The 24,053-nt window shown below is 26.0% G+C and overlaps 1 protein-coding gene across 1 annotated transcript; it reads right to left on the minus strand.

Annotated features, from left to right (window-relative positions):
* Positions 1–2,703: 2,703 nt before the first annotated feature.
* LOC114174944 (transcription factor bHLH79) lies at positions 2,704–5,914 on the minus strand. The gene is made up of 5 exons (XM_028059678.1): positions 5,387–5,914; positions 5,242–5,307; positions 5,093–5,161; positions 4,644–4,721; positions 2,704–3,280 (listed from the first exon to the last, which is right to left on the minus strand). The coding sequence occupies exons 1-5, from the start codon at positions 5,714–5,716 to the stop codon at positions 3,152–3,154; spliced, it is 672 nt and encodes a 223-aa protein (XP_027915479.1). The 5' UTR covers positions 5,717–5,914; the 3' UTR covers positions 2,704–3,151.
* Between the last annotated feature and the right edge of the window lie 18,139 nt (positions 5,915–24,053).

Here is a 24,053-nt window from a genome sequence, read left to right on the forward strand (position 1 = left end):
GTGATGATTCAAATTGGAGACATGGCCCAATGCCAAACTGTGTGAATCCTTCTTAAACCGCGGTTGTTCTTTGTGGTTTTCGTTTTTACCTCCGAGTTCTTTCACTTCTTCGGCGTGACATTTTGTTCCAACTTATCTTTCATGCCAACAATTTAATCCGCGTTATTTCGTTTCTTTTCTTATTTTGAATCAGAAATACTTTCATATTTTAGTTTGGTAGTTCAAGTAAGATTTAAAAAAAATTAATTCATGATTATATTTTGTAATAACAAATAAATAATTTCAATCTGTAAATTATGTTATGTTGTGATAAGACAAGTGATGATAATTAAAAAGTTGCGAAAACACTAAAACATGTAAAAAGTTATGAAAAGTAGCGAAATAATGCACGGCTGTGTCCCATTTTGAATTATATTTAGAACTAAATTAAATTTTAATAATATGATGGATTAAATTGGGAGATAACTGATTTCAGAAGATAAACAAAACAAAATATATAGTTAACAGAATATAAGAATTTAATACATGATCATTTTTGTAGATATATCAAATCAGTTGAATAAATTAATATTATAGATTTTTAAGAATTAATTAATTATATATATATATATATATATTATAGATATACTTTTAGATTCTATTAGGTTAAAAAATATTGTTAATCTTCTAAAAATAATAATATTTTTGGAAAACATTGTTTTATATTAAAAGTACTTTTGTTGTCAAAATTCTAAAAAAATGCTCACTCACCTATAGACCATTTTTTTAAATTAAAATATAATATTTAGCTTTTACTGAAAAAAGTTAATTTGTGACTATATTAAATAATTTAATGAAAAGGGCATAATATTGTTGATAAATATTTTACTAATCACTAATTAATTTTTTAATAAAATTATTTTAATTGATTAAGAACATTTAAATTTAAAATATAGAAATCAAATATTAATTTTAATTTTTTTTTTACTTCTAAAATACAAAAATGTAATACTGATTTAAATAAAAAGTTATAACTTTACCTAAATTTTAAAATTAAATAATAATATATTTGTTCTTACTCTCTTTTTTTTCTCATCATTTATCGCTTGAAATGAGAAACTAATCCTATTTGTAGTAGTGCGACTGACCGATAGTTAACACGAATAGAAATGAATATAATATTTTTCTTTAAATAAATTGTAGTATAAAAGTGAAAAAAAAAATCTTAACACTATTATATTTGTTGATAATGGTGTTAAGAATTTTTATAACAATGTGCTCATAACTATACACCATAATTATTATTTTATATTCTTTTAGCAAAACTTTTAACTAATAATTCTCATGTGTCTCTATTTATGTCATATATTACCTATGACCACTTGATTTAACATTTTTAATTGGGTTTGTGAGAAAAATAAAATTAAAATAATTATATTGTGTAAACTATTAATTTTATTTTTTGGTTTAAATAGTCATTTTGTATTACTTTTGGTTTAATTTTTTTAATATTTTAGGATTTTTGTTCAATTTGTCCTAAATTTTGAAAATATCTTACAATAAAGTTATTTTACTTAACACGAATTAATAACACAATATCATATACGTGTCAATTTTCTAGTGGTTGACTATACAATAACGTGGCTGTGTATTTGCTATGACATGGAATATTCAAATCAATTTAGGTTTTATAATCGGAGAAATTGGGATTAATTGAGAGGGAAAGAGAATTAGGGTTCGTTGGTGGAAGAAATATTTGGTAGGATTCGGTTGTGGGACAAAATTGGTTGATCTTTCGTTTTCAATTGGAAAAGATTCATGATGTGTGGCGTTCGTATCGTCAAACAGGTTAGCATTTAGGTTTTGTGATTATGTATTTTGATTTGGGTTTTACTTCGTTTTATTTGCGAAGCAATTTCGTTCCACCAACAAACTCAATTCCCTTCCTCTTTCGATTAATCCCAATTCCTCTAGTTATAAAACCTAAATTGATTTGAATAGTCCATGTCACAGTAAATACACAGTTACACAGTCACGTTACTTACAGTGAACCACATCACTGGAAGACTGACACATATATACTATTATGTTGTTAATTTTAACAATATTAAGTAAAAGAACTTCATTATAAGATATTTTCGAAATATAGGACCAAATTAACAAAAAGTAGAACTAAATTAAGTAGAACCAAATTGAAAAAATTAAACCAAAAGCAGGACTAAACGACTATTTAAACTTTTTTTTTTCTATACACTTAGTGCTGTATTATTTTAAAATTAAGATTAATAATAAATTATTAGTATCATATGAAACTCCTCTTTAGAAGGCAAGATCACAGAATTAAAACTAAAACAAAAACTAACAATACTTTAAGTCTGCCCTTCAGTCCTTTAAATCCATAAAATCTATAAATAGGTTAAAACATAATAGAATAAGCTGAGTCTAATTTAAAACTCTCTTCCTTCACTTTTCAGAAATCCTCAAACCATATGTGGGATATATGGAAGGAAGGAACCATTAGCTTGTTACTTTTTTCTTTTATTTATATAAATATAAATTAACACCCAATGTATGATCAATTAAGATCAATTAAGACACATCTCTTTTTTTAACATTGGTTTCTCTCTTTTTTGGTTTATAAGATTTACTTTTACCTGTATAATTCCTTAAACACTTAAAAAAAAATTGTTGCGTGAAAGGTTGCAGGCTTTCCATAAAAAAATGTAACAGAAATCAAGAACATCAAATTCATTATTGTTAATGGACAATACGAAACAGAAATCTAATACATTTTATTTGGTCATATCCAATTGTTCTGATAATGACTCAATTACCAACTCGGAGTAATTTTCATATTGTCTCTCTAAGCTAAAAATATCTTGCTAATATATATGAACTGTGATACAACAAATCAGGAGAGAAGAATCCCACCCCAGCAGAGTTTTTGAACTTAAACCACAATAAAACTATTCCAAATGCCCAAGGAGATAAGATGGATTTCTTTCAATCGATATCTCACAATGAGAGAAAAAAAGCAAATGATCTAACAACATTTTGCATCAAAGGACACTAAGATGTTATTAGAGTGCTAACCAGCTATCATCTGCTGTGACTTTTTCCTTTTCAATGACCACACTGATTGATCTGTCATTCCCAATGAATCTCGCTCAAATTATGTTACTTTCTCAAAACCACCAGCTATCTGCATATGCAGCCATCCAGCTTGTGATCCTTGAGCAAATCCCCTGGCCGGTTGTGATCCAAATATTATTCCTGAAAGGTCAAATGGCTGAGTGCCAACCTGTACCACCATAACAGTTAATCAAAATCTCAGTAAAAAAATAAACAGTGATGTGTTAAATACATGTCATTGGTCTAGGTAACAATACTTTTGACTGAATAACATATTGTCCCAAGAAAATCACACTCAGTCATTCAGTGAAATCCAGACCTGTCTTAGTTCATCTTAAGTTACATGGATGGGACAAACCATATAGAATGTGTTCAGAAGAGTAAGTCTGGGTGCGTAAATAGCTCTCTTCTTGTTCTAATTGAGATTGTTTCTATGATTAAACACTCCAAAAATTTTAAAATGAAGTTTCATTAGCACGGTTTAGAGTTTACTTCATAGATTACTTTCTATGACTCGAGCGTTCTATGACTCCAAAAACTCATTTTGCATTTGGGCCAAGAACTATATTTGGACAAACAGAAAACAAAAAATTTCATTGTAGAATTAATTTGATGCCAAAAGTAGTAAATTCATTAGTGATCACATTACTTGCTTAGCAAAGTTAATTATTCTGTGACTTTTAGCTCAATAAGCGCAAACACCAGTTGAATTTTTTTGGCACAATTCATTTTGTAGTTTTTTTGACAGCAATTCATTCTCATTTTGTAGTTAATTCAATAAAAAAATATAGTTTTCTCTTAATCTTTCAAGTAACACATGTACAAGAATGTCTAAACTCTTTTAGGTGAGATAATCAATATTAATAATGAGAAGAAAAAATCTCAATGTTACAGTAGAACCCTAAGATATAACTCATCAGAAGCAGCACCAGATAAGCATGAATCCAATGAAGTTAGCAAATAGTAGAAAAATATTTAGATCTGGAGTGTAAGATTGTGAAAGCTTACAGAACTTTCACTAGAATTAGGTAACTATATTTATATACGTCACAACAGGATTCATTTGAGCTGAGGGTTCATTCATCGCGATAGTGATAATTTACATTTACATAAAACCAATCGGATGGCAATCAACCAGGTGAAAGGATTATGGGTTCATAGAATTCACAAAAATGTTTCAACTAATTTTCTTAAGCCTATGATCCTCTGGTTTTCAGTCCCAAAAAGATTTGCAATGTCTCAATAATTTACAATAACAGCCACCCTTCCAGAGATCAGACTTTCAAAATCTAAATTTCCTTATTTTCCGTTTTTCCACTACCATTTGTTCTCTCCTTATCCACGCACCAAACTTCCAGAATGTTAGCTTGCATCCATGTAAACCAAACTAATTATAAAAGTCTCCTTCCCAAACAAACACTGTTCCCTGTGTTTCACAACGCCAAATAACATACCACCACGTAATATTTTGCCTAACATTTTCTAATGGAGTGAATGGTGTTGGCATTAAAATATTAAGTCGGTAAACTTACTTCTTTTGAGGGAAAAGATTCAATAGAAGGGCTAATACTCAATCTCGAATTAACCGCCTCAAGCTTCATTGAAAGAAACTGCAAAGTCATTATGCATAGAATTAATAAATCAAATCATTCATCATAAATTAAACATGTTAAATATGTTGAATCTCATTCAAAGATCTGTTTTGAGTTAAAACTATTTTAAGGAAATTTTCCATTGGACTAAAAAAATTCATCAATGCTATATAGTGAGAAAATAAATTGCACAAATATTATACAAAAAAATAAATAAAATTTCAACTATTAAATTTAAATAAAAAAATTATGAACACAATCTTTGACAGAAGAAAAAGCAGCGGAGTTATAAAATAAAATCATTTTTCTAAAATTTAATATTGAGTGTTGTTATTAAGTTTTAAAATAAAAACATACAAAAAAAAAAAGAGAGGGATGAAGATAAACACCTCAACCTGACGCTGCAGGGACTGGATGTAGTTAATAATCTCATCCAGGACAAGCGCTTTACCGATTACCTGAACCCAAAATAATTATAATTATACATAACATAACACAAAACATAAATAAATTAAAAAAGAAAAAAAGAGTTAATTACCTTGCTGCAGCCAGGGACTAAATCTTGAAGAATTTTCATCCTCTCACTTATCTTTTCCCTTCGAGCCTGTAGCGAACAGGACGCTTGTAAATGTTGATGAATTTATGAACCACAAAATTAAAAATAAATAAATAACATGAATTACTCTTTCGGCGAGACTGTGGCTATCGGTGGCTTGGCCTCTTCTTGCTCGCACGTGTATGTAATCCAGCTTGGGTTTGGGAGTTTGAAGCGGTGACTTGTGAGCGGCGGCGACGGAAGTGGCGTCTGGTTGAGGAGGCTGCAACGCAGCGTTTTGGTGTGTCTCTGAGGGTGATGGTGAGAGCTTAACGTGTTTGTTACTGTTGGGAGAGTGATTGTGGAGAAGAAGAGAAGAGGGTCTCTTGTTGGAGGAAGGGAATTGCGAGGGCCAAATCTCGGACAAGGAAGGGTTGGCCGAAGAGAATGTGGCGTCGTTGATGAGGGGAGGTTCCATTGAGATTCATTCAATTGAACTGAGTTAGAATTGGTTTAGGGAGTGAGTGAGAAAAAGAATAGTCGAAGGTGTTGAGGTTGGTGATTTTGTTTGTTTAAATAATGGTAGAATTGAGGTGTGAAAGGTTAGTTTCTGATCTTTTCTGGTTCGACCTGGAGTGGTCTCAGTCTCCCACTGGAACAAGCACCAAAGGTGCGTACTGCGCCTACTGCGCTTCTTATCCATCTCTCTTTCTCAGTTTTATCTCTTCCCCCTCTTACCTTTTTTTATAAAGGATCATTTTTTTAAGTCTCTCACCCACAAATTATTATTTTTTAATTGTTATTAATTACTTATATTATTTGAATCAATGAAAAAACAAAGTTTATGAAATATTTTATTAAATGTTATGATTAGTGAAAATATTACTAGTGGTATGATGATGTCTTGATTGTTACGTTACCTGGGTTATCTCGAAGATTATTAACTTTGCGTTATTATACTTCTAATTATTTTTTTATAAGGAAATAAATTATCTTACTTACTGGAAAAACATTACTTGGTATCATTAGTAATGCAACTGTAAATACAAGTAGGAAATAAATAATTACAAGTCTAGTTATATAGTTATATAGTTATATTTGATTATATTAATTGGACGTAAAAAAGCTATATCTATAGAATGTTATTGTGATCGATTTATTATTTGTGGTATCAAGTAAAATAACTGATTAATAAATGTCATGTTCTAGTTTAACAAACACACATTAATATATTAAAATAAGAAAATCTGAGAAAAGTTATTGCATAGTATGACGTGTAACTGTGAAAAAATTTAGCCTAACACATGAAGGTGAGGTTTAATAATCGAAAGCGTTTTTAATAGATTATTTGAAAGCATTAAGTTATCATAAATTTCTTTGATATACATTTAAAGTATATTTGAGAATTGTTATAATTATAGATTATGAATTATATATAATTTTTAATTCTCAGTGTTTTGAGAATTTGTTCAGTTTCGATTACAAGTCCAGCAACACAGTTGGTTAATTATTGTGTTTTTGAGATATTGTTTGTGAAATTTTGTCACATTTTTTTTTTCTTAAAAAATGTATTGAATGGTAAAAGAATGAATGAATATTTAAAATATGTTGGATATCAACTTCTGAACAATATGAGATTATTAGGTGTATTAGAACAATCTTTTGTTGAGAAGTTGTTGTTCTTACAAACAATGCTAATGTTATGATCGCAAGTCTCATATTGTTAGGATCAACCACTGCATTTCTGATACATTATTCACTTCAAAGTTCTGTTATAGTTTTGTTTTTAAAAGTCATATGATGGAAAAAAAAAGTATTTAGACTATATTTTACCTCCATTTAATATATAATATTCCAAATCATAATAATAGTTCCAAAGCGAATTATGATTGTTTTGTTTATTATTATAATTCTTTTCCTTTAAAAAATTTTATGCATATTCTATATAATTTATTTTAAATGCTATGTATATAAATTTTTTTAAGTATAATATATATATATATATATATATATATTATAACTATATATTTTAATAAAGTTACGACATGTTTTTTATTTTAATTTTGATTAAAAAAAGAAATTCCTTATTATATTTTGGAAGTGGAGAATTTAACTTTCTTCTTGATAAATTTTGAGTTCAAAATTTATAAATGAAAATTATAAAGCACACGGGAAAAATTCATTTTATTTAGGCTTAAAGGTATTATCACTAAAATAAATGAGTTTTTATTTCAGTAATTCTAACTTTTTTTTCTTTGTTTATTTTTTTATAAAATTAAATAGTATCATTTTTTTATCTTTAAATATTATATGACATAATGTGTTGAAAACAATTAAATAAACATTTTAAATAATAAATATTAATATTACAATATAGTGTCGATATATATTAAGAAAACATTAAAACCCTATAAAATAAGTATTAAAGTTAGACATTTTTGAAGAGGTATAAATTAAAAATTTTCTTACAAAAATTAAAACTAAGATTCACACACATATAAAGACTAAATAATAATATTTTCAAAGGTTTATAAGAATGAAAAAATGTCTAAGGAAAAATATTGTATTTATTTTGTTTCTTCCTTGCATCTCAATTGTGCAAGGAAAATATGGAGATAGTGAGAGAATGAGAATAAATTAAGAAAATTGAGAGACAAAATTAAGAATAACAATGGGTTACGAATAATTTCTATTCGAAATTCAATTTACAACAAAAACAATAGAAAATTTATCTGTTAAATGTCAGTTATCGGTTTTAAAAAATACTCGTAAATTTTAAAAAATACTGCTATTCATAAATACCTATGAATATTTAAAAAAATATGTTTTATAAATTTTTAAAATAAAATTTAAACAAAAATACAAAAAAAAAATAATTTTAATTAAACTTAATTTAATAAAATATAAATTAAAATTAACTTAATAAAATATAAATTAAATTTTAATTTTAATTTTTTTAGATAACAAATATCGTGGATACAAATAATATAATTCACACTCAACCCACATATATTAAAATAATTGTTAGCCGCTTCCTGCAAATAATAAATATATGTGGATACTAGTTAACTGTCGTAAATTTTATCCACTAGTACTCATGGACACTGATATTTTGATTATCCTTACACTAAAACGTATGGAAGTTTCGACGAAAGATAAAAAATGGAGAACAGATAAGCAGAGAATAAAATGTAAGCATTATTTTTGTTGTTGGAGAAAATCTCATATGCAAAGAGCATGCTATCTCCTTTTCCTTTTGGACTTCATTGTCCTTCATTCATTCATTCACTTGGAACCATACGAGTTAGTCTAAAGTTCCAAATTGTGCTTGCTCAATGGTAGCACACACACACCCCTAAACTTTTCATAACATAAATCACTTGCATATCAATCAATTAGATAGAAATGAATAGACCCCTCACTTGATTCTTCTTGTTATATTCATATTCCTTCTTTCTATGGTTGCCACCTAACTCAGTGTTGTCCTTGAGGGGTATAGTTGAAATATAGCAATAATCTACATGCAAACGTGGAGTTTCTACACATAAAGAAACGAAGGAAAAAAAAAACTAAAAAATAGGGTTATATTTTCCATATCATTGTATGTTATTCTTGAAAATGGATAACTTCTGTGAGTAACTTTTTTGTTTCGTATGGACGAATGAACATTTTTTTTTCATTTTTCTTATATGTATTTTGCAAAAATTTTATCTTAAAAATCTAACTATTTTTGTGCTATACGAATTCAAGATGGTCTTGGATAAATCTAACCCAAATGATTTTAAAAAGCTGAGATGATTTCGGTTGGACTCAACCAATGATATTTAGAGAATTTGAAAAAAATTTATCTCAGCTGCTTAAATAATAAATATGTTAACATTAATCATGTATTAATTAACCGAATCAAACAATAATAATCCATTTAGGTAATACAATACTAATAATGAAGGCTCATAATGCAAAGTTCCGTTGAAAATATATAAATAAGCCGACATCTAAAAGATTTAATAAACTTTTTTGTTGTAGTATTTGTTTTATTCTTCCGAACTCAAACCAAACCGTCATCCGATAATAAATAGTATAAGACATAAGAACCTTCTCGATCCTATTTTATACCAAAATCACACTATTTTCATACTCATAAAAATTAAGATCTAATTTTTTTTATTATGTATTTTATAATTTTACATTTTAATTTAAATCCTTCATATTTTTCATTTTGTTATCCTAATAAAGTTGTATCACTATTTTCACCGTAGGATTATTTTAAGAGTTATATTTTTAATGATTATTTCGATAAAAAGGTTTTATAATAATTTTATTTTAAACTTGTAACTATAATAAAAATAGTATTCATATATATATATGAAACATTTTTTAATCATGTACTTAAGTTGTAACTCACCCTTTAATCATATGATCTATAATCTAAGTATGACAATTGAATTCACATATACCACTTCCTTTAATCTAAATTGATGGAAAAATTTGCTTTAACTCTGAAGGGATATATAAAAAAATTTTGGTAAATTGTATTCCCACTGTTTTTCTTACTACAGATTTTTTTAATCTATTGAATTAGAAGCTAAATTGCTAACATAAGTTTTAAAAGGAAGATTATAAAACAAAAAATAAAAAAATAGAAGGTAAACCATGGTAAAGTAAAAGAATGATTTATTTTTGTTTCAAGGAAATGCCACACTCCTTTGAGTTAATAATGGAATAATTTGTTTTTCAAATATTTATTCAATTATTTTTTTATAAATTTGCAATAATTTTGAGATGCTTTGGAGAGAGTATTCCAAGACTGTTATAATATTTTACTATTATAAGATAGGCTTAAATACCTTTTTAGTCTTCATTTTCGTAGTGTTGGTTGCGGATGGTCCTCATTTTGACAGAATGTTTAAAATGATCCTCATTTGTACTGAATGTTTAAAATGGTCCTAATTTTCGCAATTCGTGTTTTATTTGGTCCTTTTCTGTAACGCCGTTTAAATCATTAACGAAGCATTGTACATATGTAACGGTTTGTATTAGGGTGTGTTACATGTACAGTACATATGGCTAATAAACGTTAATTTCTCAATTTAGCGGAAATTTTGCAATTAGAGAAATTTCTTCATCTTCGTCTTTCTTGAGCTTGAAAAGGAAGGGTTTTGGGATAAATAAGTGAGCTAGGATTTTGGTAAGGAATGTTTGGGCAGTTGGTGAGTTTTGACAATCTTGTTCCTCCATTCTCAATTGGTGTTGCTGCAATCTTCTCCTTCCTGCAATCCCATTATATAGGTATGTTATGATCCCAATCTTCTTCCTTTACCTCTGGTTGTAATCGTTAGAGTCAACCGTGTTGTATCACTTCGTGCATTATTGGTGATTCAACGAGAAATGGATTAACCCCGATTTGTAGCTGCGGAGAGATGACAACTTTGAGGATGTCAAAAACTCCAAAAAATATTGGTAGAAAATTTTGGGTACAATCTCTTTTTATTTTTGTGTTAATAATATATTGGTTTTAATTTTTGGTTTATTGATTTACAAAATGGTGGTTCCAATAATGTGGGCTGCAACTTTTTCAAATGGTGGTGTTGGTGAAAAGGATGTCATCATCATGACACAAATGAGGCAGATTAATGATTTGGAGAAGTCATTGAAGGTTGCTGAGAAGAGGCTGCAATTAGTAATACGGTTCACTTGTGTTGTTATTGTATTATTCGTACTGTTATTGTGTGTAATCTTTTAAAGTCCAATATGTTTTATACCATTGTTAAATGAAGAAATGAATTAGTTTGATTATGTTGATATTAGTCCCAAAATGTTCAAAATGAAATCTTAATCTAATCATTGAAGTAAGTGATATTGATCTAAGCTTGAAAAAAATTAAATTGATCTAAGTCTGGAAGAAGTTAAATTCATAATGTTAATTCATAATCATCAAAATGCACTACATCAATGTTTGACAAAAGGTGAAATTGAACGAAGTTTAAGGAAAGTCAAAATGCAGTACATCAATAATGAATTCTACATCAGAAATTCCAAATCCAAAAAGTAACTAAGACCAATGGCGGAAGAATGAAGGGACGCGGGGAGCCACGGCTCCCCCAACCATTTTTTTTAAAATTTTATTTACTATATATTTAAAAAATAATATTTATAAATTATTACTTTATTTATATTATTTTATTTTATTTTATTTTCTATATATTTTTGAAAATATATTTATATATTACTATTTTATTTATATATTATTACTTTATTTATATATTATTACTTTATTTATATATTATTATCTTATTTAAATTAATTTAGTTTGAAAAATCTTTTTTAAAATTTAAAAATCACGTTTTTTTCTTTATTATAATTTCTTATACTTTTTTATTTGGTTTCTCTCTTCTGTGCCTTCATCTCTTTCTCCCGTTTTATTTTCATTTCAATTTTTACCATCAATTCCTTATTATTTTCAAAATCAAATTGCACTACCACAAAATTGAAGAGTTAAGAAACATTTTGGACTGAACAATTTCTTCTTTTGAGTACATTCATCTTTTCCTTTTTATTTTTGAAGCAATATGTTTCTCTCTTGTACGTGGCTTTTCTACGCTCTAGGCATGTATGTGTTAGAGATCATAAAATCATGCTTTAATTGTTGATCAAACTCTTCTTTGTGTAGATAAAGCTATTTTAAGCTTTGAAATTGTGTAAGGGAAAAAGAAGATTAGGAATTACTCTAAGGTAAGGGAAGCTAATCATTTAGAAGTTATTAGTTTTCTTAAAATATTGAGTCTTGCTTTTAAGATTTAATTTGAAGTATTCATAATTTTATCTTTTTGTAAATAGGTGAGAGGTGAAAAATTTATATTAGAAAAATTATGATAAGGAGTAAAAGAATTGATTCTTTTTTCAAGAGGAAGGCTTGTGATGAAAATGAAAAAAATGCATCTACGTCATCTAAAATTGAGAAACTTCACGAGAATCCAAATATTGAAGAATTTATCAAGAATGCAAGAGTTATGTACATGTTTGGCAACAACAAAAAAGTCTGAAGTTTACTACTTGATAAATAGATTACTTTGTCTTATCATGACTCTTCCAATTTCTACAACTACAACTGAAATATCTTTTTCTGCAATGAAAATAATCAAGAACAAGTTGAGAAATAAGATGGAGGCTGAATTTTTAGCAAACACTATGATAATCTATATTGAAAGAGATATTGCAACTAGTTTCAGCTCTGATTCAATTATTGAAGATTTTAAGTCATTGAAAGAGCGTAAAGGAGCACTCTGAATAAAGGTAACTTTTGTTTTTTTTATATATTATTGTTGATGATAAACTTTATGTTACTCTTTCATATATATATTATTGTTATATTGTTTAGATTTTATTGTCATGAGTGCTTATTTCGAATAAAAAAAGTTATGTAAAGAAATTAATTTTTTTAATTAAAAAAATAATTTATATATAACACATATAATTTGGCCCCCTTAGGATTTTTGGTCAAGTTCTGCCACTGACTAAGACGTTTGTAGTTGCTATCATGGCCTCCTCCTAATCTGTAATTTCATCCTAAACTGCTGAGATGGTTCTTCTGGTGTTGGTAGTGGTTCTGCTTGACTCTCCACTTCATTCCTTGATGGTTGAGTTGTTTGAGTTTCAGCAGTTTGTGCATTCTCAACAGTTTCAGCAGTTGGTGCATTCTCAACAGTTTGGGCATCTGTGCAGTCTTAGCAGGTGTTGCAGTCTGCTCATCCACAAGCTTATCTGGACAATTGTTCTTGTTATGTCCAATCTGACAGCATATGCTACATTTTTTTCTATGACCTCTTTTGTTGATTTGTGTGTTATCTTTTCTCAACTCCCACTCTTCCAACCTTCTTTTTTTCTTAGCCCTGGTAAGATCCTCTTATGTGGTGGATGAACGTCAGGGTAGGGAGTTCTTTCCCATAAGTAGAGATGGCAAATAAACCCGTGCCCGTGGGTATCACCCGAACCCGTCCCCGTTTTGACGGGAATCCCCGCTTTGACTGGGTATGGGTATGGGTATGGATAATACCCGAAATTTTCAACTGGGGATGGGGATGGGGATGGGGATGGGGATATATATATACCCGCCCAAATACCTGTCCCCGCTTAAATTACTAAACTATTTATAATTTATTAAATAATCTAAAAAATATATATAAATAAATAATATATTTACACATAAAATATAATATAATATAATATAATATAATATAGTATATATACATATAAATAAAATATACTTTTATATATATATACACACATATACATGTAATATAATATAATATAATATAATATAATATAATATACATATAATATATATACATAATAATATAATATAATATATATAATATATACGTATAAAACAAATTAATCATTTAACTAGTGAAATCTTTTATAAACAAATTTATAACATTACAAATTTATAAAAATTTAAAAGAAATATATATATATATATATATATATATATATATATATATATATAAAAGTATAAAATATCTACGCATATACATATAATATATACATAATAATATAATATATATTATTATATTTATATTATTATATAATATAATATAATATATACTTAAAATAAATATATATCTATAAATATATATATATATATATATATATATATATATATATATATAAACATAAGATATCCACACATATAATATATATACATAATAATAATAATATAATATAATATATAATATAATATATATAAATAATTATATATATATATATATATATAAACATAAGATATCCACACATATAATATATATATACATAATAATATAATATATAATATAATATAATATAATATAATATATATATATATATATAACATATTTCTCATTCTCTTTGTTTTTTGTTATATAACATATTGGCAATTGCTTCAGTTTTAGATCCAAGGTACAAGATGGACATGTTAGAATATTATTTTTATAAATTGTATGGTAATGATTTTGATCTGAAACTTAGTAGGATTCGTCAAATGTGCTATGATTTGGTTTTGGAATATCAATCAAAAAAGAATGAAACTTCTTCTTATAGAGCTACATCATTGGAGTTGGGAAATGATGTTGATAATGATGCGAATGAATTTTTAGAGTTTATGGCAAAAAAGAAAAAATCTAGAACTACAGTTATGAAAACAGAGTTGGATTATTACTTGGAAGAAGATAATTTGCCGGTTACACAAGAATTTGATATCCTATCATGGTGGAAAACAAATGGGTTAAAGTTTCCAACCCTTCAAGCAATTGCAAGGGATGTTTTAGCTATTCCAATAACAACTGTAGCTTCTGAATCTGCTTTTAGTACTGGTGGTCAGATATTAACTTCTCACCGTAGTCGACTTCATCATATTACTATAGAGGCTTTGATGTGTACAAGAAGTTGGATATGGAACTCAAACCATCTAGGTAAGTTACTCAAATTTATTAATATTTTTTGTTAGTATTTTTTGTGAATTCTCATCTAATATTCTACATTTGGTGTTTGTAGGTGTTAAAAAATTAAAAGGAAAAGATGTTCTCATGAGTGAAAATGAATCTGATGAAGAAGGTACATTATATTCTAGTAATTAAAATTTTCAATTTCAATTATTATATCATATCTAATTTTTCATTTTTTTTCTATGTGTAGGTGGATCGAATGCAAATGAAACCACTGATCATTTGTAAAATTAATAAATATTTTGGTTATTATAAAATTTTAGTAATGTGTAATTTTTTAGCTTTTATATAATTATTTGAATTTTATTTAGTTGTTATTTGATACTTTAATTTGAGATTTATACTATTATAATATTTTTCTTAATATTTGACATCATGAAAATCAAAAAGAGTATGTTATTTTAATATTGAATATTTTGATAGTATCATGATTCCGTTGGTGTGATTTTTAAATTTTTTTTATAAAAAATATTTAATTGATATATGGAACAATAAAAAAATGGGTATGGGTATGGGTATAAGAAAATACCCGTTACCCGGTGGGGATGGGGATGGGTCAAAAGTTGTATACCCGTTGGGTTTGGGGATGGGGATGGGGATGAATTTTTATTATGGGGATGGGGATGGGATCATGATACCCGTACCCGCCCCGCCCCGTTGTCATCCCTACCCATAAGACTTCACCATTGACTGGATCCATGTGCTCAGTAGTGGGTAAATAGGTCCTGAATGACAGGCACTAATCTATGTGCAATGATAAGATTATTATTACTTACAACATTAAACAAAGATGAAGAAATTTCCCTAATTGTAAAATTTTCCTAAATTGATAAATTAACTTTAATTAGTCATATGTACATTACACATAACACACCCTAATACAAACGATGACACTTGTACAATGCTCCGTTAATGATTTAAACGGCGTTACAAAAAATAACCAAATAAAACACGAATTGCGAAAATGATGACCATTTTAAACCTTCGGGTAAAAATGAGGACCATTTTAAACATTTTGTCAAAATGAGGACCATTCGCAGCAACCACTAAAAAATAAGGACCAAAAAGGTGTTTAAACCTATAAGATACAATTCAACTTTTTATAAATTATTAAGACAGTGGAGGTGAAATTGTTTGGATAAAAAAAAAGATAATAAAAAATAAAAATATTTGAAAGTAAAATTTATTAAAATTAGTAAATGATAGGATAGATTTAATAGATTATTATTATTGTCACATTATATTATTATTTTATATTAAAAATTAATTAATTTAAAAATAAATTAATTATCTTTTCTTTGTAAATCTCTTCAACATTGAAGAGAAAGTGAAATCAGAAAAAAAAAAAAATCGATTACCGTGAATTTTTTGTCCTGACATGTCACTTTCTATTCAAACGGTAAATTTGTTTGATTCTGTCCGTCGAATCAAACAGACCCTAACGAAAGGAACAATTTCCCTTATTCACAAGAGATGTATCTAATCTTTCCTTTTCCCAAGTATTTACATATATTTATATTTGTTCTGTGTGTCATAAATACTAACTACAGATCCTATAATCTAAGTTAAACATTTAGTTCAAAGTTAAACATTTAGTTCAAATCATATTATAAAGATCACACATATATTTCAAAATATTTAACACTTTTTTTATATATTTTCTGATCCAAATTTATTCATATGTTATATCAATCACTATATTTAAAGAATTGTCCATTTTAGAGTCTAAAATCTAATCACATGAAGTTATATTTTGAAGGTGTTTTGTAGGGTTAAAAATATTGTATTTAAACTATTTTGACTTTAACTTCAAAGTATGTGAAACTATTATATGTATTAGAATAAGTTCTCACTAAAAAAAGGAAATGAGCGTTAATTCTCACCGAAATGTTATAAGAGTTCACCTTTGAAACTACTTTTTCATTTTCTTAAAGAATTATGATTTATCTTTTGAATTTTGTTTTTATCTAGATATATAAAATCAATGTTCCAATCCTAAGTTAGTTGAAATAAGATCACTGGTCCGCTTTAAAGTTTAGAACTCTATCATGGTTTTCTTCCTTAAAAAATATGTAGAGGTTGAAAAAAAATAAAATAAAAAATAAAATAAAAAATAAAAAAAAAAAAATAAATAAATAAATATATATATATATATATATTTAAACATGTGAAACTATATACTAAAATATTTAGCATTATTTAAATAAAATATTATATTTTAATATTGAAATAGGATCACATGTTAATTTTTTTCACTAGAGGATACTTTTATCAATTAAATTTTTTTTCTTGATATTTTTATTTATATTGAATTTTCATGCTTAATGAAATATTAAACATAATCATAAAGTAATTGGTTGGACATATGGTATATTATGATAAACATAAAAATGAATACCAACAAATTATAGTTGAAATAGAATAATTCTTAAATACATTTTTGCATTATAATTTTAATCAGATTTCTTTTAGAGTAACTATATACTTTATACCGATAATATAGTCATCATAAAAATAAAATAAAATCTTAGAATTTACGGTATGCTTGACTTTAAAAGAAAAAAAAGCTTTATAACTATTTTATCTAGATAACAATTTTGAGACTCTGAATCTAAAATAAAATTGTAGATTTCACCCGTTTTGTTCATCTGAGTTAAGGAGTAGTGAGAGTGTGTAACAATTGTTTCCCTAAACGAATAAATATGAAAGCAATTAAATATGTTATGAGTAGATTTGGACCGTTGACTTTGGACGCCACCAACTCAAAATTACCGCGTGCATCAAATCATTGTTATCCTAATAGTAATGATGTTTTGTCCTTTCCTTCATTGCAATTTGAAACAGCCATAATGTTCTGCTTTTAACTTTCGCAAATTTTATTATTAGGGGGAACTTCACCACATATTTTATAACACCTATTCATCCAACTAAATTGAACTCTCACCTAACGTTTAAGTCCTTTATATCAATATGATGCAAAAAAGGGACCCTATTTCAAATATCTAAATAATGGGTTAAGTATGATATTTTTTTTTCTAGATTTTAGTAAAAATTAGAATTCGTATCTTTTCGAAATTTTGGACTAATTTAGTCCATCATATTTAATAAATGAGTAAATTTAGTTATTTTAACCAAATTTTCTTAAGTTTATTTGACGTTTTAAACGCGTTTTTAAGTAAACATTAAAGTGAAAATGAGTTAAACGATATAAACAACTCAAATACTATCATGAAACACGTTTAAAACATCAAATAAACTTAAAAAGAATTGATTAAAAAGACTAAATACACACATTTTCAAAGTTGAGAAACTAAATTAGTCAAAAGTTTCGAGGATGAACTATTTTTAATTTCCATCAAAAGTTAAGAGACCAAAAACATATTTAACCCTTAAGTAATTCTTCCCAATCAATCAGTAACAAAATTAAAAAAAAAACAAGAAAGTATACATTGAATTTGTTTTCTTAATGTAAATTAATTTAATGTAAAGAAAGTTGTGTACCTTTTATTTTCTCAGATTTTTCTCTTCACTGTGTTGTCATCAAAATTTGTCGTGTCACTTTATTGTTATCACTTTGTCACCGTCACTTGTCATTGTCTCATGTTGTCACAAAATCAACCCTCTCTTATTGTGTCACATTTTGTCTCCTTTCACATGTTATAATTTTTTGCTCCTTACTTTTTTGTTTCATTGTGTTGTCGTCTCCTCCCTCTCTTCAGCTCTCCATTTGGATTAATTTTTGTTATTTGGTATTTATGTTTACAACAGTGATTTTTCGAAGACCAGTGTTAAATTACGGCAACAGTTCAAGCCAAAATCATCATTAATACGTTTCCTTTAGTAACAGATAAAATCCATCAATATATTAATTTGTTCCCTTTAGTAAAATCATTTTCAAATGTTTTATAATACTATAGTTTTTTTGTAATTGGGGATTATCTAATATGAAGTGTCATTTTTTCCTTCAAAACACATATTTGACGACTTTTTTTTTTTTTGGATTTTTATTTATGTTCTTGCTAGTTTTGTAATCACATGATGTTCATGTTGTGTTGGGAACCTGCATGACATTTCATAGATAGGATTGACCACATCTCATACGTATAGTGTTCTTATTAGGAAAAGTATACTATGACTCTCATTTTTTGACTCTCATCTTTTATTTTCTGACATAATTTAGTGTGAGTCATTGATTAATGTACCACTATCTTTTTCTTTGAAAGAATCAATAATTCATACCAAATCATAAATAAAAGATGATAGTCAAAAAATGATAATCATAGTATAATTTTTCTTCCTCTTATTATCTATATTTTACTACAATCTTAAAAGACTTATGAATGAGAACATGAATATTAACACCGACTCAACAGCTGAAAAATCAAACACTCATGTTGCAACATAACCATATTTGCAAAATCCGTAGAAGTTTCAAAATTGAAGCGTTATCTTATTTGTTGCGTGCAAATTATGTTCAAATAATGTTTGAAACACGGAAAAAGAAATGGTCATAATATCTCTTTTCATTAACTAAAGTTTATCCTACTGTCTTGGTTAAAAAACTTATTAAATTCGTTAATAACTATTTAGATTAATAAAAATTAATGGATCACATTCCCATTGCACTTCACTGATACTAAAAACAATCGACCAAAAAAATATTAGTTCTTTTGGGGTTAAAGTCTATTTTTACTCTCTTATAACATTTCAAAACTTGATTTTACTTTCTATAAAATTTCAAAATGATTGTTGATGATTCATTAAAGTTTCAACACTTTCGATATATATATACATATATATATATATATATATATATATATATATTATAAAAACTAAAATAAATTTGAAATAAATCTTTTATCTCTTCCTTCTATATATACTTTTTCAAATAGAACAAAGACATAAAATTTGAGGTAGAAGAGAATGCCGAACCCAAGTGTGTGTCAGTTTGTCTTTATCACAGTTTGTTTGATTAGATGTTATTCCACAAATAGTTCAATAGTTGACTATTGGATAATAATATTATAATTCTATTTTTTTCATTATTTTTAATTTATTATTTCGATTACTTTTACATTATCATATCATATTAATAAAAAAAATATTAAAAAAAATATTAAAATAGATAATTGAAAAGTGATTACAATAAAAATGAGTAAAAAAATTAGACAAAATATTATTATTCTAAAATATTAATGTCAATCCACTTTATGCAACCGCTTAATTAAATTCATCGTACATTTTCGTCTTAGCTTAGATTATTTGGGGTCAACTCCAACTGAAATATAATTTTGTTAATGTATATATTTAGCAATTTTAAGTTCCTAATAAATCACAAGTTAACTAATTTTATTTCGAAATAGAGCAATTCATATTAAATGAAATTTCTAGTGATGGTTAATGGTAATTACTTAAATTCATCCTATGTTTATGTGTTTGTTTTAGATATTTACTTAATAAATACTATTTTTAGAATGAACATTTCACTAAGTTGTTGTTTAGAGTTTCTTAAGACACGTCAAGACGTGACGTTATATGTTAATATTTTTTTTTCTTCAAAACTTCAGTATATCTTACTAAATTATTATAAGTTTATCCATATACGTGTATCTTTTAAAAGGCGTATTTGAGTGATCTAATCCCTATTTTTTAATATATTTAAAATAAAATTTATTATTCTTGAAAAATAATTTGATATACATTAGTACTTTTAGTAATATAACTGTGTTTTAGAATAATCAATATATAATTTATTTAAACGCTTCTAAACACACATTAATAAGGAAAGATATATTTTTCTAAAGAATAACGGCATTCCCTTGAAGAGTTACTAAAAGTTTATCTAGTATACCACTGTCATAATAGAGATGTAAATTTTATTGAATTTTTTTTATAAATATATTATAATACTTTTTTATAAGAATTATATTTTTTTATAATTTACTTAATAATAAATTATACTTATGAACTGACAACAAAAAGATTAAGATATATAGTGAAACAATTTTCTTATCACACTACAAGTTTTTTGTGTTTCTTATAGTCGTATTAAACTACCTTTTATGTGTTGATTAAGAAGAGATGTTAATGATGTATGTGATTAAACTTTGGAGGTTATTAAAGTAATACAATCTGAGTTTCTAGAAGTGTATAGAAAAAAATTTTGCTTGTAGGTACCCTAGGTGGCTAAAGCTAATTCTAGCATATGATCATTAAGGTATTATTTTAAATATGTGAATTGTATAATTGTTGACTACACTGGCCATATTAATATCAAGATTAAAGCATGATTAGTAAATTTGGTTAATTATAAACTAATCATGATAATCATTCATATTTATCAGGTTCATTTAGGTAAAAAAAAAAATAATCCATGAAATATAGTATAAATAATATAGTATGCCAAAAAAAAAAAGAGAAATATTTCATTATTACAATATTTATTGTTATTTGACCTATTTGACTATTTTTGAGAGTTAGAATGTCTTTTACATGTAGACCTCCTCTCGATCTTAACAAGACGTAGACTTAGAATATCTCAACATGAAGTAGGAAGCATCTCTCTTATGAGATTACCGTCCAAGTTCTAAAACATATCGGTTTGAATAGTAAAAAGTCTTTCTAAAAGTTTGAAAAATCTTCACAAAATATTTTCAGTCTTGTAATAACAATGTTAGAATAAAAGTATTTACTTTTCAAAAGATAGTTATCAAATAAATAATCATTAATAAGATATGAGTTCAACTCATACATAAAAGATTAACACTATTTTCAATCCAAAATTTTAAGATAATAAATTATTAGTCTTCACTTTTATATAATACTCGATGTTGTATTTTTATTCGATTTAAAACTTTGACTGAGATCTTAAATTCTCCACCACCACGCACGGCCAACTTATCAATTACAGATATTTGTTCTGAGGATTGTTTTCCATGTGAATCGTTGTTCTACGTGTATGTTTTGATGAAGATTCCGAAGGTGGTGGCAGTGATAACTTCAATCTGGATGTCAAATGTCAAACACTGGACACACTTGAACAGAAATTTCCAGTCTCAGTGTAGCATCACTACCTAACTACTGAATTATCAAGTTTTTTACCTACAAAACCATCACTGTCACTGCCTAACTTGCTTAGAGCAAAAATGATAACCACCCATAAACCCCATAAAGATTCTGCTTCCCATGCCCAAATAAACTTTCTCCATGTTCATTGGGTTTTCTACCCTTAATTCAATTTCCAAATTGGTTTGGATTTGATGGTGAAGCTCCATCACTCACAGGTTTATGCTTTTCAACCACATGCCTTAACACCAGAAGTTAGTGCAACTTTCCACACTTCCATCAAATCAGACCATCTTACCACTTTCAGAACTTCTTCATACCACCTTTTACATTTCTTTCCAGGATTATTCTTTTTTAATCACAAAAATATCTGTTTCTTTAAATTTATCAAAAATAATTAACATTTCTATAGGGTTTTTAAAATTTTACTCATATCACATCTACTATTTCTAACCTCCCTTACTTGGCCTAATCATCCTTTGGTTGCTTTATTTCTTTTTCTTAAAATAACTAAATTTATTTAATGTATAAATTAAAAACAAAAACTTTAACATATATGTAAATTGTAATTAACTTAATTACTAATTTAATCTTATAAAAAAAATATAAAATCGGATAATTTAAAAAAAATAATAAATTGAATAAAAAATAACAAAAGAAAAAATTTAATAGTTTTAAAAAAATGGAAAACAAATTTGAACTTAATAATAATAAAGAGATAAAAATAAACTAAAAAGCAGACTAAATCAATAATTAAGTTTTTATAAATTAATATAACTACAAAATGTATTCTATATTTAAAGTGGTTATTTCAGTAAACATTGCTTTATAAATATAAAGTTCTTTTAAAAAATCATTACATCTTGTAATATCTTATTATAAACATAATTTTAGTGATAGATAAATTCTTAAATTGTTTTTATTAATTCTAGAATATAAAGCGATATATTAAATTTGAAACTGAAAAAGTGCCTGAAGCAACGCGTGTACGTTTTGACAACTGTTGTACTAAACATACTTAATGACACTTTCCACTTAAAGTTACATCAAACCAAGAATAATAATGTATTAAAGTAAGCTCTGGAAATCTATAAACATATTATATTATTTATGAAATTTCATAATTAAATATATATTTAATTAAATTTCAAGTATGAATATTTTTAATTGAGTATTTAAATTTTTTAAGTAAATTTTTGTGATCAATCTTTTTTATTAATCGGATAACGTGATTTTTATTTTATATTGTTATTTTGTTTACTGATTTATATATATTAAAAAATACAAGATTATGTTATTAATATAAAATTTTATTATTTTAATAAAAATAATGATAACAATCATTGATTGTTGTAGGTGATAATATTGAAGAGTACAAAAACTTAGTTATCTCAAATATATTTAATGAAAACAATAAAAATCATTTATCCTTTATAATCACTATAATGTCAATATCTTTTATATTAACTATATAAAGTCACCTTTATTAATATAAGAAGCTAAATAAAATACAACCATGTCACTTAATAATAATGAAGAAAATTAAACGAGAGTTTAAAAATATCTAAATTTGTCATAAACTTTAAACTTAATTATAATTTAAATTTAAGATATTTTCTTTTTTTGTAAATTAGTGTTTTATCAATTTTATGATATATATATATATATATATATATATATATATATATATATATATATAATATACTGATTATATTATCAGTTCTGAACTATTTATTTCAAAAGATTTGAGATGTTAAATATTTTAATTCAAAGTGTCCCCGAATTGGGTAAATAATATAGTTAAATAAAATTTTAATATTTTAAGGTTATTCATTATATTTATTTTTTATAACTTTTTTGTAGTATGTTTTTGAATTCTAAATTATGACAATATAATTATTAATTACCTTTTAGATTATTTTTTAGTATATTTTTTATTATATATGAAAATTATTAAATTATTTTTAAATAGATTATTTTAATTAATAGCACAAGGTTTTCAAATTTTATTTTATAATCAATAATAAAACTTATTTAATCAATACTGTATGGAATACAAATTTAATCAACTATATCTAAAATTAATTTGTAGTAACCAAAATATTTGTTCGAATTTAAAAAAGAATGTAAGTGTATAATATTTTTTATATATTTTATGTATTTGTATGATTAAAATAAACTTATGTTGATGAGATTAATTTTAAATAATATTTTAAAAGTTTATTTATATATGTTTTCATTACGTGAGTTAATCAAGGTTAAATAACTTTA

The sequence above is a fragment of the Vigna unguiculata genome, chromosome 3 (genome assembly GCF_004118075.2).
Source record: "Vigna unguiculata cultivar IT97K-499-35 chromosome 3, ASM411807v1, whole genome shotgun sequence".
Lineage (NCBI taxonomy): Eukaryota > Viridiplantae > Streptophyta > Magnoliopsida > Fabales > Fabaceae > Vigna > Vigna unguiculata.

Excerpts from the sequence above, each read along its gene's own strand:
- LOC114174944 (XM_028059678.1), bottom strand. The coding sequence starts at position 5,716 with ATGGAACCTCCCCTCATCAACGACGCCACATTCTCTTCGGCCAACCCT. Across the intron at positions 5,308-5,386 it reads GCCACAGTCTCGCCGAAAGA|GCTCGAAGGGAAAAGATAAG; the intron begins GTAATTCATGTT and ends TGTTCGCTACAG. Across the intron at positions 5,162-5,241 it reads TAGTCCCTGGCTGCAGCAAG|GTAATCGGTAAAGCGCTTGT; the intron begins GTAATTAACTCT and ends TTTTGGGTTCAG.